The sequence below is a fragment of the Muscardinus avellanarius genome (genome assembly GCF_963383645.1).
Source record: "Muscardinus avellanarius genome assembly, chromosome: 4".
In the NCBI taxonomy this organism is placed as follows: Eukaryota; Metazoa; Chordata; class Mammalia; order Rodentia; family Gliridae; genus Muscardinus; species Muscardinus avellanarius.
Genome location: NC_137789.1, coordinates 21,302,936 through 21,320,005, shown reverse-complemented (window position 1 = coordinate 21,320,005; position 17,070 = coordinate 21,302,936). Strand labels below are relative to the sequence as shown.

General features: G+C 38.8%; 1 protein-coding gene across 5 annotated transcripts in view; it reads left to right on the top strand.

Moving 5' to 3' along the window:
- COL14A1 (collagen type XIV alpha 1 chain) overlaps positions 1 to 17,070 on the top strand; it is a gene marked incomplete at both ends in the record, with an annotated part of 205,215 nt that overhangs the window by 67,144 nt on the left and 121,001 nt on the right. For all 5 annotated transcript variants that reach the window (XM_080694909.1, XM_080694908.1, XM_080694907.1 and 2 more), the window contains 4 exons: positions 3,555 to 3,694; positions 12,664 to 12,790; positions 15,134 to 15,273; positions 15,968 to 16,100. In XM_080694909.1, coding sequence (XP_080551035.1) covers positions 3,555 to 3,694; positions 12,664 to 12,790; positions 15,134 to 15,273; positions 15,968 to 16,100 — 540 coding nt within the window. The remainder of the gene's footprint in view (positions 1 to 3,554; positions 3,695 to 12,663; positions 12,791 to 15,133; positions 15,274 to 15,967; positions 16,101 to 17,070) is intronic.

Genomic DNA, 17,070 nt, shown 5'->3' with positions numbered 1-17,070 from the left:
ATATTTTATTTGGAAACAGTCTCGCTAAGTTGCTGAGAGCCTCATTAAGTAGCGGAGGCTGGCTTCGAACCTGTGGGATCCTCCTGTCTCAGCCTGCCAAGCGCTGGAATTACAAGCGTGCGCCACCACGCCCGGCCACGATATCTTTTAAAAAATTATTTTACTTTATTTTAAAAATATTTTGATGGGTGCATTATAGTTATGCATCATAATGAGATTCAAAGTGACACGTTCGTATTTGCACAGAACATCTCCTGGTATGTTTCTGTAGTGCCTTTGTGTTTAAGACTCTACCTGGGAAATGCATGACAGAAGTTTAATGATAAGGAAAAATGTTTTCCCACATCTATTCTTTGTCAGATGGAGCTGAATTGTTCTTGCACTTCAGAGAAATAGCGGTGTAATTAAAACAACAACCAAACAAAACAGCTTTCTGCCTTTGGAGGTTCTAAGACAGAAGAAAAGAAATGAATCACACCAGAAAGTACCTAATATGCCACTTGACTTCGATGAATTTTTGGATGCTGTTTGAAAGAAATATTTTCTCCCAAGAGAAAAGAAAATTTTCTCCTTGTCACTCAGAATGCTCACTTATTTAAAATATTTTAAGAATATGTACAACTTTTCCCTAGAATTAGCAGCTGGTTTTAAAAGAGAGGTACCAGCCGGTTTTGGTGGCGCACGCTTGTAATTCCCGCGCTTAGGAGGTGGAGACAGGATGATCGTGCAGGTTCGAAACCAGCCGTGCTGGCTTAAGAGAGCCTCTTTCCAAATTTTAAAAAAGTATAAAATAGGTCTGGGAGTATAGCTAGGAGGTAGAAGGGTTTCCAGGAACCCCAGTACCACCAAAAATAATGAGAGAGGGGGGGGCAGGCTGAGACTAAAGATGATATTCTTGGTACCTGTTCTTGAGATTACCATTTTTACACATTACAACTGGACTTTATTCTGAAATACTGCCAAATATAACTGAGTTACAGCAAAACCTACAGCTAAGTGAGCGTAATAATTACATTGATTTTGTTCTTCTCTACACTTTCTCTCTAGTCTTTTAAATATTAAGAAGGCCATTAACCCCTATGAGCTCTTTATTGTCAAAGAATCAATATGTATTCAATCAACAAAAGAATTGACCTTTGGTTTTAGGAAGTATTATGCTTTCTAGCTATGGCTGACAATTGTCAAATTTGTTTTCAAGGATTCTATTCTGTCCTCTCTATCAGTGCTATTTAAGATTGGGGCGTGTGTGTGTGTGTGTGTGTGTGTGTGTGTGTGTGTGTGTGTGTGTTTGTGTGTGTGTGTGTGTGTTAGAAAGAGAGAGGATATTAACACCCTGGCTAATACCACCACCTCTAGAGTCAATTATTTCCCTGGGTTAAGCTCTTATTGCTCTTCTGCTCCTAGTAACTGTGATATTGGGCAAGATACCTCAATTTTGTCATCACCATAATGGGGATAATTCCAACTTTACCCTTGCTGTCTAATGTTAGGATTTAGTGAGATAACATATATTATATGTCAGACCCATGGAAAGCACTCAATAAATGTTAACAATCATCATCACTATAAATCTGTACTGTAAGTTTTATGAGAGTCTAAAAAATTATAGAAATTTTTTAATCTGTTGAATAAGAAGGGAGTTCTTGAAGAAGTTAATAAAAACTTTGGAACCGATTGTGATGAATCTGCAGAAATACCAATATGTCACTAAATACTTTTAAAGCAACAGCAGAGTATTCATTCTTTTATCCAGTGTCACAAAACCACTGTGGTCTAACCAGAACAAATTAACTATTCAGTCACTTTTTAAATACGTGTTTAGTACTTACTATGTTGGGGACAGAGTTGGGAACAAAAATTTTAAAAGTTTCCCAATTTAACCAACTGAGATTTTGATACAGTAGGAGGGTGGGGACTGGAGGAAACCAAAAATGGGCAGTGAAGAAAATAAAGCAGGAGAAGGAGCCGAAGTAGTGTTAGGTAAAAGTATTATTGTACACAAGACGATCATGGAGCCATGAAGGCAGCATATGTTCAGAATCCCCGCAGAAGTGAGGAAGCCACCCACGCAGTTATCTGGGGGAAGGGAGACCTGAAGAGAAAAAGAGAGCTCAAATTCAGAGACCTACACTGAGCATGCATGGAGGTTCCAGACCAGAAAGGATGGAGAGTGTCTGGAACCAAAAACAAAACAGTGGGAGACAGAGCTGCACGCTGGCAGCAGTCGGTCATGTGGGGTATAACGTTGTAAGAACAGAGGGAGTCAGGAGCCTTTTGGATGAGGTGCAGAGAAGCGAGCTTATCTGGCAAAGGTTTTAAAGTAGCATGCTGGCTACTCACTAAGGATGGAAACATTGGTTAAGATGGAAGCAGAGAGAACAGGGAGAGACCCTTGAAGAGTCTACGCCAGGAGGGAAAGTGGCCTCCATCAAGAGGGCAGCAGTGGGTGGGGAGATGTGTTCACAATCGGCATCTGTACTGCAGGAATTGATGATGGATTGCAAGTGCATTCTGAGAGAGAGAGGAAGCCAGATTGACTCCAAGGTTTTTGGCCTGAGAAATAGAAAGTACGGTGTTTCCAAGTGCTCAGAGAGAAAGAATGAGGAGGAGACGTTTGGGAAGGTGGCAAGAGTCAGGGGTCTGGTTTTTGACACAGTAGTTGGAGAGAACGGACAGCGTCCTCCTCTTTGTATACATGGGAAAGTGTGGAGCTGAGATTTAAAAGGCTTTGCCAGGCCGGGCGTGGTGGCGCACGCTTGTAATCCCCGCGTTTGGGAGGCAGAGACAGGAGGATCGCGCAGGTTTGAAGCCAGCCGCGCGTTGGCTTAGGAGACCCTGTTTCCAAATATAAAAATGTAAAAATAGGTCTGGGAGTGTAGCCCGGAGGTAGAAGGGTTTCCAGGAATCCCAGTACCACCAAAAAAAAAAAAAAAAAAGGCTTTGCTAGAGTCATGGTAGTCGAGCAAAATGGCTAAGATTGGATCTCAGGTGTCCTTGTTTTTTGATCTATTAGGATTTTTTTTTTTTTCAGTACTAGGGATGGAACCCAGGGGCATTCTACCTCTGAGAGAAACCCCAAGTCCTAGTTTTTATTCTTTATTTTGAAACAGGGTCTCACTGAGTTGCAAAGGACCTCACTAAGTAGCTGAGGCTGGCCGCGAACCACTATCCTCCTGTGTCAGCCTCCCAAATGCTGGGATTACAAGTGTGCGCCACCACACCCAGCTTAGGATTCTTATTTATACAAGGCTATCATGATAGCACTGACCAGAGGAAGAAAAGAGCGGAATATTACTTAAATCTTATTGATTCTCAGCACATGTAACTTGTTACTGTATTAAATTCTCTACTGGAAATTTTTTTTTTTTTTGCACACTGGACAACATTATTTGTTGATTTGTTATGAGATGATTCATCCATTATATCAGGATTATAAGTTATTATCTGGGTGACATTTTTATATGAAATAGTTTGGAAGTCACAGATGGTATTTTTTGGCTTTTTTATATATGTCATTTATATTTTAATTGTTTTTTATTTTATTTACTGCACAGCACCTTTAGCCCCACCAAGAAACCTGAGAATCTCCAACATTGGCTCCAACAGTGCTCGGTTAACCTGGGAACCAACATCAAGAAAGGTCAATGGTTACCGGATATTATATACCAGTGCAGATGGGACTGAAATCAATGAGGTAAGTTGTGGAACAAGATATGTGTTTTGCATTTTGTTGTGCATTAATTATTTAGTTAGAAGCCGCACAGTCAAAACCTATTCGCTTAAATAGTATTCATTTTCTTTCTTTCATAGTTTCAGTGGGTAAGGACTTGGAGTCTGTTTATGCAGTTCTAGCTGGAGCCACAAATGAAGTTAAGGCCAGGTCATGGCAGACCCATGGCTTCTTCCTTTATATGTCTGGTACTTGGTCTGGGAAGACAAGAATAGCAGAGAGCTGGAGCAAACCTCTGTATCTCTAGATAGTCCCTTCACATGATGCTCTCAGCATGTGGCTTCAGGGAACAGGCTCAGGAGCCCATAGCACATGTTCAAAGAGAGACAGAATGCTAAGTGGAAGCTGTATGGCCTTTAATGATCAAGGCTCAGGAGTCATTTCATATAATCCTCACCATATTCCTCTATTAGAAGATGTCAAAAGCCCCTGCCTGGATTCAAGGTGGAGAAACACAGATACCCTCTTGCCACAGGAGGCATGCCAATCCCGTGAAATGTGCATGTAGGCTGGGTGTGGTGACACACGCTTGTAATCTCAGTACTTGGGAAGCTGAGACAGGAGGATTGGAGGTTCACGACTAGCCTCAGCTAATTAGGTTCTCTGCAACCAAGTGAGACCCTGTTTCAAAAATGAAGAATTAAAAAATAGGGCTGGGGTGTAGCTCAGAGGTAGAATGCCCATGGGTTCAATCTCCATTATCACACGAAAAAAAAAATATGTGCATGTAGAATGGGAGATGTACATTGATGTGACCCATCTTTGGGAAATACCATCTTCCCCAGCCAGCTAAAATCTACTTTGTAAATAACATTTGATTGTTCGTGAAACTTCATGGAATTATCAGACTAGAAATGAAGTCAGTGTTATCTGGCTTAACTCTCTGCCTTTGAGTAAACTAAAAATGTGGTAAGATGAGAAAAATCTATAAAACAAGCAACTCAACTCATATAAGAAGACAATTTTAAATAATGGAACTTATTAAAGCCCATGAGGACGCGGTGGCATGTATGCAATGACTAATACTTTCAGAAATTCTTCCCTTGAGAATATGTTTAAGCAAGATAACAAGGTTATTTTATTTTTCCTTATTTTGGTCCAGGAAGCTAAGACAAAGAGGGAAATTACATCATTTCTATTTTCTAAACAAATAAAGCAAGTATTTTCATATGCAAAGAAACTTTTTCCTACAACTAAATCCAAGCAATATTTTAAAGAATGCCTCCTCATAAGGGATACTGTGTAATGGGTGGTCAATAAGTGCATATTTGGTAACCTACACAAGTCTGTTTACATCTCTCATTAACTTTATTGATCCCAGGGGTAAAAAATTCTGATGAGTCTGGGGTATTGGGAGCTAGTTTTGTTTTGTTTATGAAGACAGGGACCTGGATCAGTAAAAGACTGAAACAAAAACCACTGAATTATAGATGTCTCTTTGTCACCAGTAATAAATAAACTATTTTCCCAAGAGTTGAAAACTTAGCCTTGTAGGAAGATTAGGCAGATAACAGGAATCAGTGAAGTATGTCATTAAGGGTGTAGAAACAGACACACCTGAAAAAAAATATTCATTTTCACTGAAACATGAGGCTATCTTAGGCTATAATTAAGGTACAACAAAGTCTCTCCTGAATTTCTTTAGTACTGATGTAATGGAAAATGCGGGCTCATTGAAGATGCTGCTAATCTCAGTTCCTGCTACGTAGAAATCTAGGGTTCTGTCAGACTGTGAGCCTCTCAGAGCGACATCTGGGTTTCTATTTTTATGTGACTCTCACCAACTTAAACAATCAAACTAATAGAACAACTGTATTTGTTAATCAGTATTTGCTTATGTAGAACTTTCTTTTTTCTTTTTTATATTTTTCTTCCTTTCTTTCCCCCTTTCTTTATCTCCCTCTTTCTTTCTCTCTCCCTTTTTTTCTTCCTTCCTTCCTTCCTTCCTTCCTTCCTTCCTTCCTCTCTCCCTCCCCCCTTTCTTTTCTTTCTTTCTCCCATTCTCTTTCCCTTTCTTTCTTTCCTCTTTCTTTCTCCTTCCTTCCTTCCTTCCTTCCTTCTGTTACTGGGAATGGAACCCCAAAGCATTCTACCACCAAGCTACACTGCAGGCCTATTCTTTTATCTTGATGCAGGGTCTCACTAAGTCGCTAAATTGCTGAGGCTGGTTGTGAACCTGTAATCCTCCTGTCTCAGCCTCCCAAGTACTGGGACTACAAGCATGTGCCACCATGCCTGGTTTACTGGTAACTTTTAATAAAACAAAACTATACTTTCATGTATATGCCATATTTATGATTTCATAATAAAAATATTGTCTTCATCCATTCAAGCTACTATAGCATATTACCGTAGACTAGTTGCTTATAAATAAAAATTTATTGTAAATAGTAAATATATTACTGTTTGATTAGGAAGTCCAAGATCAAGGCACTAGATTTAATGTCTTGTGTCATACTGGGGCAGAAGGAATAGACAAGCTCCTATGGGCCTCTCTTAGAAGATACTAATTCCTCTTGACCTAATGAGATTAAGGTCTCACCTTTTAATATTATTAAAAGGTGAGATTAGCTATTAGCTAATAGCTAATAGCTATTAATAATAGCTATTAATAATAGCTATAATAACAGCTATTAATAATAGCTGTAGATTAGCTATTAACATGAATTTGGGGGATGAAGTATAAACATTGAGACCACATAGCAGTTACAGCCTCTTCTAGTGTTTTGTACTATTTGTATGTGCAAAGAATGGCCCTAGACAAATATATTTGTTGAGAGAGAAGAGAGAGAGAGAGAGAGAGAGAGAGAGAGAGAGAGAGAGAGAGAGTGTGTGTGTGTGTGTGTGTGTGTGTGTGTGTGTGTGTCTTTAGGGATTGCTAATCTTAGAGATTCCTTAGGCATTTGCTATCTTTAAATTGTATTGTTCTGGCCGGGGGCGTGGTGGTGTGCGCTTGTAATCCCAGCATTTCAGAGGCTGAGACCCCAGGATCAAGGTTCACAAACAGCCTCAGCTACTTAGTGAGGCCCTTTGTAACTCAGTGGGACCCAGTTTCAAAATAAAGAATAAAAAATAGGGCTGGAAGTGCAGCTTGAAGGTAGAATGCCTCTAGGTTCCATCTCCAGTACTGCCCCCCCCCAAAAAAAATTGTATTCTGGTCAGGCATGGTGGCACACAGGGAGTGCTTGGGAGGCTGAGACAGGAGGATTGCAGGTTTGAGGACAGCATCAGCAATAAAGTGAGAGTCACAGCAACCTAGTGAGACCTTGTTTCAAAACAAAAACCTTTTATTAAAAAGGGCTAGGAGCATAGCTCAAAGGTAGAATGCCCCTGAGTTCAATCCTTGATCTGGGACATTAGAAAATCATGTTTGATAAAACAGAATTGAAAATATGTGTAAGTGATCTAAGAATGAATATCTGAAAAAATATAATTTGAATAAAAGGAGAAAATCATGCATGGATATTTTGAATATTTATATTTTTAGTTTTTAATTTTTTTAATTTATTGTGGTACTGGGGATGGAACCCAGGGCATTCTATCTTTGAACTACACGCCCAGCCCTGTATTTTATTCTTTATTTTGAAACAGGGTCTCACTGAGTTGTAAAGGGCCTCACTAAGTAGCTGAGGCTGTTTGCAAACTGAGATCCTCCAGTCTCAGCCTCCCAAATGCTGAGATTTCAAGTGTGCACCACCACGCTTGGCTTATTTTTTCAAAATTTTTCATTGGTGTACTGTAGTTACACATCTTAATGAGGTACAAGATGGTAGAGGCATACATGCACACATCACCCAATTAGTCCTTACATTATTTTTAACTGATTTTTATTTCTTGATTCTGAGCTATGCAGTTAAGATTTGAATAAATGTCTGGATAGGTATCTTTTATTTAAATTAAGTATTATTTTATCTGATTTAGGTATATGATTTTTAAGAATAAATATCCCTACTAGATTTTGCTTTAATTTCTATGAATTTAATCTTCTATGTATGGATAAACATTTTAAGAAATTTATCCAAATATTCTAAAATGAATCCTAAAAAGTCAAATGACGAAACTAGCCAAGATGTCCATCAACAAATAAACAGGATATGTAGACAATGAAATTTTACTAAGTCATAAAGAACAAAATTTCATCATTTACAGAGAAATGGATGGAACTGGAGAGCATTATGCTTGTGATTAGTCAGTCACAAAAAGTAAGAAATCGGATGTTCTCCCTAATGTGTGAAAGCTGGGGGGTGGGGGCAGCAAGGTCATAGGACGAACTCTAGATGAAGGCGGAAAAACCATATAAGAACAAATAAGGAGGCCTAACTGGGGTGATGAGATGGGGAAGAGAGAAATTCCCTAACGTACATGATATACATTCACAAGCATATCAAAATCAATCACTAAGTCAAACAGGAGAGGAGATGGGGGGGGATGAAGGGAATTAGGAAGGGCTAAACGAGTGATATGTACATGTGTGCCTCTACCATCTTGTACCCCGTTAAGATGTATGACTAAAATGCACCAATAAAAACATTAAAAAGAAAGTCCCAACTAAAATCTGCATCATAAATAACATGATTGTTCATGAAAGCTTTTACTTTAAATGAAACTAATATTTCTCTACTTCCTCTTCCTCTCACCTTCCTTTTCCTGTTTCTTCTCTCTCTCATCTTCTTCCCTTATTTCTTCCTCACACTTTTGTTTTACTTCCGTTTTCTCCCTCTGTGTCTGTTCTGTATCATCCCTCTCCTCAACTTTTTGGGGACCAAGAAAGAAAAGTAAGTTTGGCACTTAAATTACTGATGCTGCTACTGATAATGGTCACTAACAGTTGTTGAGATTCACCATGAGCCAAGAACTCTCCTGAGACTTGTGGAGGGAATATCAGGCAATCTTTACAAAACCAAATGCTCGCAAAGCATGACTTGTTGGACAAAGGACAGATGCCATCTCAGAGAGGATTTATTGTGAGCAGACTTGGGAAGCGGACAAACATGACAGAGAATTAAGTGCTGCCATTTGAGTTTTAGAAATGCAAAAGCCACAGTTTTTAGTCTCTTGAGAGTATAGTTCCCAACAGCCATGACTCAGTAGCCCAGCCCAGAGAGCTCCTCAAATCCCCCCTTCCTCACCAAAGACTCTCTCTCCATCCTCCCCCAAAGTAAGCTGAAGTTAAACGTTCAGCTAGACTGTTACAAAATGATTCCCAAAAAATAATTGCAAAACAATGAGATCATGGTCGTTTGTTATCGTTTCTTCAAATTTTTATTTTACATTTCAAAAGAACTACTAACACAATCAGTTCCAGAGCCATTAGGTTTACACATAATCTTATAGTGAGAAAAAAATAAATGGTTCCTAAAGCCCTTTATTTGATTCAATAAAATAATTATGAAATGGAATAAAAATAATCTGTCCAAATAAATTCAAATGAAATGTTTTAGTGAATAAACTAGATCCTTTAACACATACTTTAGATATATATGTTTAGATGTACAGACATACATCTATGTACTTTTACATACATAGTAAAAAGGCAAAAGTATATGTGCAAACATATATACCTGTTTCCCCTTTTAATCTCTTAGTTTAACTATGAAAATTTGATTTTAACTGTTTTTGTATGTTTGATTTTTTAAACCAATTTTTTATTGCACACAAATGGCATACATTTAAACTATATTTGGTGCCCTCTCTCCCCCGCCCCCGTTTTCCCTTCCTTCCTCTCACCAATGGTTGTCTAGGGCAACCATGTCATATTCATAATTTTACACATATTCGGATGTAGACCCTCATTAATCAAGATCAGCCTTCCTCCTTTCTTATCTTTCCATTGAAACTTTGCTGATATTTCCCCTTCATTATCTGGAGTCCCACTGGTATCCTCTGTGTTTCCTAGTTTGGGCATATTAGAGGAAACATATGTACCTTCTCCTTCTGTGCAATACACACAATGGAATTCTATTCAGCCATAAAAAAGAACAAAATTATACCATTTGCAAGAAGATGGAAAGTCCTGGAGAACATTATGTTAAGTGAGACCAGCCAAGCACAGAAGGAGAAATGACATATGTTTACTCTAGTATGTTTGAGGTTTTAAAAAAAATTCCTATTTTTTCATAAGTTTCAAACTTAGAAATATGGCTAATGTCTAATGGGCATTCCATTCAATAGTTTTATGGCTCAGGGCATGCTAGTTAAGCTCTTTGAGACTCAGCTCCCTCTTTAGAGAATTATTATTATAAGCACCTAGAGTTTGGTGTGGGGGAGGAGGGGAAGAAAGTCTAAAAAATAGAATGTGTGCCGAGCACTTTTTAAATGCTCAGTAAATCTTAGCGGTAACAATCCAAAATGATGGAAAACAATGTGTAAATAGTTTTGGAAAATAGGGCTTGAACTCATATTTAAAATGTGGCTTTAGAGCCCGGGCGTGGTGGCGCACGCTTGTAATTCCAGCATTTGGGAGACTGAGGCAGGAGGATCCTGGTTCATTGGGACAGCCTCGGCTGCTTAGTGAGGCCATTTGTAACTCAGTGAGACCCTGTTTCAAAATAAAGACTAAAAAGTAGGGCTGGGAGTATAGCTCAGAGGTTGAATGCCCCTGGGTTTTATCCTCAGTACTGAAAACCAAAGACGTGAATTTAGGTTTTCTGTGAGTTTAAGTAATAAACTTAAACTCCAGCAAGAGTTTAATACTCCAGCAAGAGTATTAAAGAATGGGATTTAGAATCTGAATCACCTGGTTTAGTAAATCCTAGGCCCTAGCTACTTTCCTTCTAGGCAAGATCTTTAACTCATTTTTTTTTCCAATTTTGAAATTCAGGGTTGTAATAATTAGCTACCCTACAGGACTGTGGTTGAAATGAAGTGAATTTATGCAAATAAGGATGTAGAAAGTACCTGGGCTGGAGTAAATGATAAATATATAGAAGAACCCATAAAGTCTTCAATCCCTGGTTCAGAAGATAATTCACATTTTCAGTCAACTATTACTGTGTAACGGACACTCAGCTTAAAACAGCAGCCCATGACTATGCAGTGTGGGTTGAGCTGGGCAGGCTGAGCATCTGCTCTGGGATGTCACATGTCAGCTGGGGTGGCTCTTGCCTCTCTCTGCATGTCGATGGGGCTGCATCTGCCAAGGTGATGTCAGTCCTGTCTGCCTCTCAGGTGGGGCAGCTGAGAAGGCTGGGGTCGCTGGCCCTCTGTAGCAGAGTGGATCAGAGTTCCAGGAGGGTGAAAGGGAAACGTCTCTCTCCGGGTGGGCCGTTCTTTGGGCCTACTGTGGATTCCTTAGAGGTGTCCATGGTTTTAGACCTTGATTTTAGTTTAGATAAGCCCTTTCTCATCTCTTTTAGGAAGGCTCTTTGGTGCCTGTATCCTCATTTTTATTTATTTATTCCATTATTCAAAAAATGACACTTAACAGACAGTAATGAAGAAACTAAACAAGGGCCTGCCTGTGAGTGGTTCATGACAATAATCAAGAAATAAGATAATTTCAGATGGGATTAGCACCAGGAGGAAACAGCAAGGGCAGTTTTAGAGAATAAACCTACTGAAAAATGTGGAAAGAGAAATCTCCTCTAAGCATGCCATATTTAAATAGTCTTAATAGATGAGCAAGATCTTATTTTTAAAAGAAATGAGTAATAGGATCACAGACAAAATGAACTGCATCTGCCAAGGCCCTGATGTGGGAAGAGGGAGAACATCCCAGAGGCCAATGTGGCTGGAGCCTAGTGGGCCATTGGCAGTATGACAGAGAGAAGGGGTGGTACCCCAGACCACTCAAGGCTAGGATGGCATCTTGGGATGCTTCACTTTGATTTGGGGGGCAGTAATAGCCAATTATGGCAAAGATCATTTTGACTGCTCCGATAAAACACATGGAATGAGTTCATCTCCTTCTCCTTAACTTCTAGATGAGTCATATTGTAAGTAAGAAACCTTATTGATATGGTTTAAAATGTTCCTTGAAACCATTTTAAGTGGGACCTAATTTGTCAGAGTCTACTCTCCAGTAAACATTTCCAATTTTCTAGAATATCAGCAGAGCTAAGATATCTTACAGGTTTGTGTGTGGATGAATTGAAAATGTAGGTAAAGCACTTAGATGAGGACACTATATACATGATCTGCAACATGCTTCCTGTACTGTGAAGCTCAGAATTCCAACACCCAGCCTCTCCCTGGCAAATATGTGTCTATTCTCTCCCTCTTTCTCGCCTAATAATAATCATAGTAATCATAGTGTTACTATGTAATCATAGTGTTACTGTGATTAGGGTTCTATCTTTTAGTCCTCCTAGTATCTCCCTTCACTTTGTATTTCCTTTCTCAATGTCTATTTATTCCTTGTTGTCAAGTTCTCTTTTCTACACTTTCCCTTTTTTTTTTTTATAACCTTAGGCCTAATCTTAGGATTTCTTTTCTTTTGTACCCCAAAGTGGTTGGCATATATTTTCTCCAACTCTGTCTTTCTAAGAAAGATAAAAAATATTTAAAATGTTTACTAGTTTTTACTTTTTTAGTATTAATATTCCTGATTTTACCTCTGCATGACTGCTTATCAATGAAGCCCTTGTGCGACTTGCTTGTAGAGCCCAAGAACTGAAGCCAAGGTTGGATGCTCCTAGTACAGCTGGTGGGAAACTTTAAATATTGTTATATCACCCTCTTGTGTAGTCTGCACCTACTATCCTCCGTGAATGAAAATAATATTGCTTACCAATATTCCCTGAGAATTAACTGAATGGAAACCTTTTTAAGGATGTAAGATCAGAAAGGTGCGTCCATAAACTGGTTTATAGTTCAATAGTTTGTTTTGCAGTACTCATAGCTCTGCTGTCAGCCAAGGCAACTATGGACAGATAAAATGATTCCTGTATTGAAGGAGCGTTGGAGACAGGTATGATGCCTCCTCTCTTTTGCAGGTTGAAGTGGATCCTGTTACTACATTCCCCCTGAAAGGCCTGACGTCCCTCACAGAGTACTCTGTTGCCATTTTCTCCATCTATGACGAAGGGCAGTCATTGCCTCTGGTTGGCGTTTTCACCACAGGTGAGCATCATTAGGGTTGGAATGGTCATCAGAAGTAATTATGTTACTTTTATGTTTTCAACTGTGATTTTGAAGTGATTGGATTTTAATTTTTGAAATATTATTAATAAATGAATGCGCCTGATTGGTGGCACACGCTTGTAATGCCAGCATTCAGGAGGCTGAGACCAGAGGATCGCAGTTCGCAGACAGCCTCAGCTACTTAGTGAGGCCCTTTGCAACTCAGTGAGACCCTGGTTCAAAAAATAAAAAGACTAATTGGACATGAAGAAGATCAATTGTTCAATTCTGGTACCATATCCACCCTAAGAGTATTTCTGTATAATAGAAAAAGAGTGGATATGGTATCAAGTTTGAGTGATTGGTCTTCTTTATGTCTAATAAAATTTTTAGTTATTTTGGAAGTTGAAATTTATTTTGACATTTTAAAATTTTTTAAATAAGTAAAATTGTGTATTACATACAAACAATTAAATCATACGTCACTTTGAAAAAAATAAAAATAAAAAGACTAAAAAATAGGGCTGGGGGTGTAGCTCGGAGGCACAATACCCCTGGGTTCCATCCTCAGTACCATGAAAACAAAAACAAAACAAATGAAGAATTGTGTAACTGTATAGTGACCATTTTCTATGAAAGCAAGGTCAGAGAGAAAAGCTCATCTCTATTCATAAGGTCTAATTTTTTAAAAGTACTTATTGTTCTCATTCTAATCTCACACAATTTTCTTTTATACCTAAATGTAAAATTTTTACCTTCTTTTCCATTCATATGTGCATTAACTTGCACTTCCAAAATCAGATATCTAACTTTAAAAATGTGTTTCATACTACTTAATACATGATTTTATAGTTAGTGCTCTGTTTTCATGAAGCCTAAAATCAACCAATCAACACTCTTTTCCTTCCTTCCTTCCTTCCTTCCTTCCTTCCTTCCTTCCTTCCTTCCTTCCTTCCTCCCTCCCTCCCTCCCTTCCTTCTTTCTTCTGTCCCTCCCTCCCTCCCTCCTGTCCCTCTTTCTTTCTCTCATGGTGCTAGGGATTGAACCCAGGAGCGTTCTACCTGCAGGCTACACCCCAGCCCTTTTTCTGTTTTGTTTTGAAACAGGGTCTTGCTATATTAGTGTGCGTCTCACTATGTTGATGAGGCTCTTCTTGAACTGCCCAAGTACTGGGATTGTAGGCCTGTGCCACCACATCTGATGGAACCTAAAATCTTAATACAACAAGAAATGTTTCAAATACTAATGTTAAATGAAGGCAGGAACACATTATTTTTCGTTTTCATTTCTACATGTACCTTGTTGCCAAATATATAAAAAACCTTCTTGCTTCTTGGTAGCAACAGTTCTACTGTTGACCTTCTGAACTTCTTGGTTGTACTTGGGATCAATCAAACAATTGTAGTTACTTTTAAAGTAAGGAGTTAAGTGGGTAATTTAGAGAGAAATAAGAATCTGGACTGAGAAATAATGTTTACAGGAAAATTCAATAATTTCCCCAAATCTCCTGAGGTTAAATCTAGTTGGAATTATTGTGGTATCCTCAGAGTTTCAAAATCCTTGATTTCAAATAATAAATATCCATGACTTAAAAACTTATTTTGGGTATAGTTGGATGTTATGCTTTCCACTGTACATCCCCAAAGTGTATAACTGTCAAATAGTGGAAGTTTTGATATATTTTATTTCTGATGAAATATGACATCCATATGTATACATTAAAAGGATGAAGTTTCTTCACCAGAACTGAACTTATTACCAGGGAGAGATTTAACCATTGAAGATTTAACCTAAAAAGGACCATTTCTTCAGTCTGGGGTGCCATTTAGTTAATTAATTTAAATTACTTGGAATATAGTATCCTTTTGCTACATTATAATTATACATAATAGCAGGGTTCAAAGTTATATATTTGTACATGCACATGACATAACTTGGTCAATTTCATTCTCCATGAATATAATACCTTTATAAAATAATGACTTTTATATTATTTTTATCCGGATTAAGGGGCTAATTGAGTGATGTGCACACATGTGCCTCTAACATCTTGTACTCCATTAAGATGTACGACTACAATACACCAATAAAAATTAAAAACATAAAAGAACCAAATAATCAAAGAGTTTCAGAATTATTGGAAAACTTTACCAATCTGTTATTTCCATGATTTTCCTAATTTATGCTGTTGGTAGATGTTAGAAATTGATGGGGCCATTTTCCCCTTTTTCTATTGCTTTCCAAAAGCAAAAAGGTTCCCTCCTATGGCTCCTGGAAGCTGCTTGAGTTTTGGCTTTCTTGCCTTCTCATTTCCTTAACAAAATCTCCTTCCTTGGCTTACAGAGGAAGTTCCAGCCCAGCAGTACTTGGAAATTGATGAGGTGAAAACAGACAGCTTTCGGGTGACCTGGCATCCCCTCTCAGCTGAGGAAGGGCAGCACAAGTTGATGTGGATCCCAGTCTACGGTGGGAAGACAGAAGAGGTGAGCCTTTCTGTCGAAGATGGAAACTCATCTGGAGCACAGAATCTGGAAGTGAACACCTTCTGCTGCCTTGGAATTGTTCTTGATTTTAAAATAGATTGAGAATTCCAGGAGTAATTAGTATTTTGTAAGGCATGGGGCTTTGTACATGTCGAATCATAGTATTTTTTAAGATTGAAATGCAATTACCAAGGCTTTAGTTATGCTTAGTTATATATCTTATACACTTTCAGATTCCTTGAATTTCACAGATAGCATTTAATAAAACTTTAAAATGCCAGCTGGGCATGGTAGTGCATGCCTATAATCCCAGTATATGGGAGGCTACAACAGGATGATTGCAGCTTCAAGTCCAGCCTTAGCAACTTACTGAGTCTCTTACAAAATAAAAAAAAAATAGGGCTGGGGCATAGCTCAAAGGTAGAATGTCCATGGGTTCAATTTTCAGTTCCACAAAATAAAATAAGATAAATAAAATGACACTTTTGTAAGATTAATAATTTATTTAGTGAGGAAATTGAAAGAAGTAGGATCTCAATTTTGACTTTAAAATTGATTTCAGCCTCCTGGGAGTTTGATATGCTTAATTATTTCTCACTTATGCTCAAAATAATATTTTTCCTTTTATTTTCCCTCCAATTTTCCCCCTTTTTAGTCAACTAAACCTTGTTACTAAGCACCAAATACTTTTTAGGTTGCCCTAAAAGAAGAGCAGGACTCCTATGTCATCGAGGGCCTGGATCCTGGGACTGAGTATGAAGTCTCCCTGTTGGCAGTTCTTGATGATGGGAGCGAGAGCGAGGTGGTGACTGCCGTGGGGACCACACGTAAGTCTTGCTCTGGCCACGCTGGGCTCCAGCAGCTGCCAGCATCCACCTTGACACCCTCTTCACCCCACCAGCTTCCCTTCCCAGAAGACCTTATCTCTGGCTTATGGGGACTTTAATGTTTCTTTGTGCCCCAGAATTCTTGTATCTCTAACTTTAGTGAAACTAAAATGTGAAGCATCTCAGCATTCTAAACTCATCACTATGAATACAGGGGCCATGTCTGTCTTCTTCAATATTATACATAATTGGCACATTTTAACTGTACAAAAAATACTCACTGAGTGGATAAATGGCTAGATGGATGGATGCATGGATGGAGGGGTAGGTGGGTGGATGGATGGAATAATTTATAAATGAGTGAATTGGCAAGAAAAAAAAAAACAATACTGGGACTAACATGAGTTTCTGGAATTTTCCAAGTTGATCTTGGTTCCAAGAATTTTGTACAAAATTCACTCACAGATTGATTTATCCCTTCATTTTTCAAATCTGAGGTATTAACCACATATTAAATTGTCTTAGATTGGGTTCCCTGGACTCATATTCTGAGACAGAAAATTACATCCAGAAGGCTTATTGAAAAGTACACTTGAGAGAAGCTTATATAAGAAACTGAAGATTGCAGTACAGGGAAGAGGGAGAAGCTGAAACAGCCCTGAACTAATCCTATTAGAAGTTGCAGAACTAGGACCATCCTTCTGAATTGCCCCAAATGGAGGCAAAGGGACCTTTGGACCCCCATCCCCAGTCATTGGGGATGGTTCCTTGAAAGAGGCTTTGACCTCTGGTGAGGCAAATCCCAGAGCTCTTGAGGTGCTGGCATTCAGCACTCTAGCACCTAGCAGATGGTGTGTGGATCTGCAGTCGAGTGCAGAGCACCACAGAGCCACTCCACCCCATCCCACTGCGTGCCCAGGGCGAATACAACCAGCAGAAGATGCACTTCTTGCCTGAGCACATTGCCCTC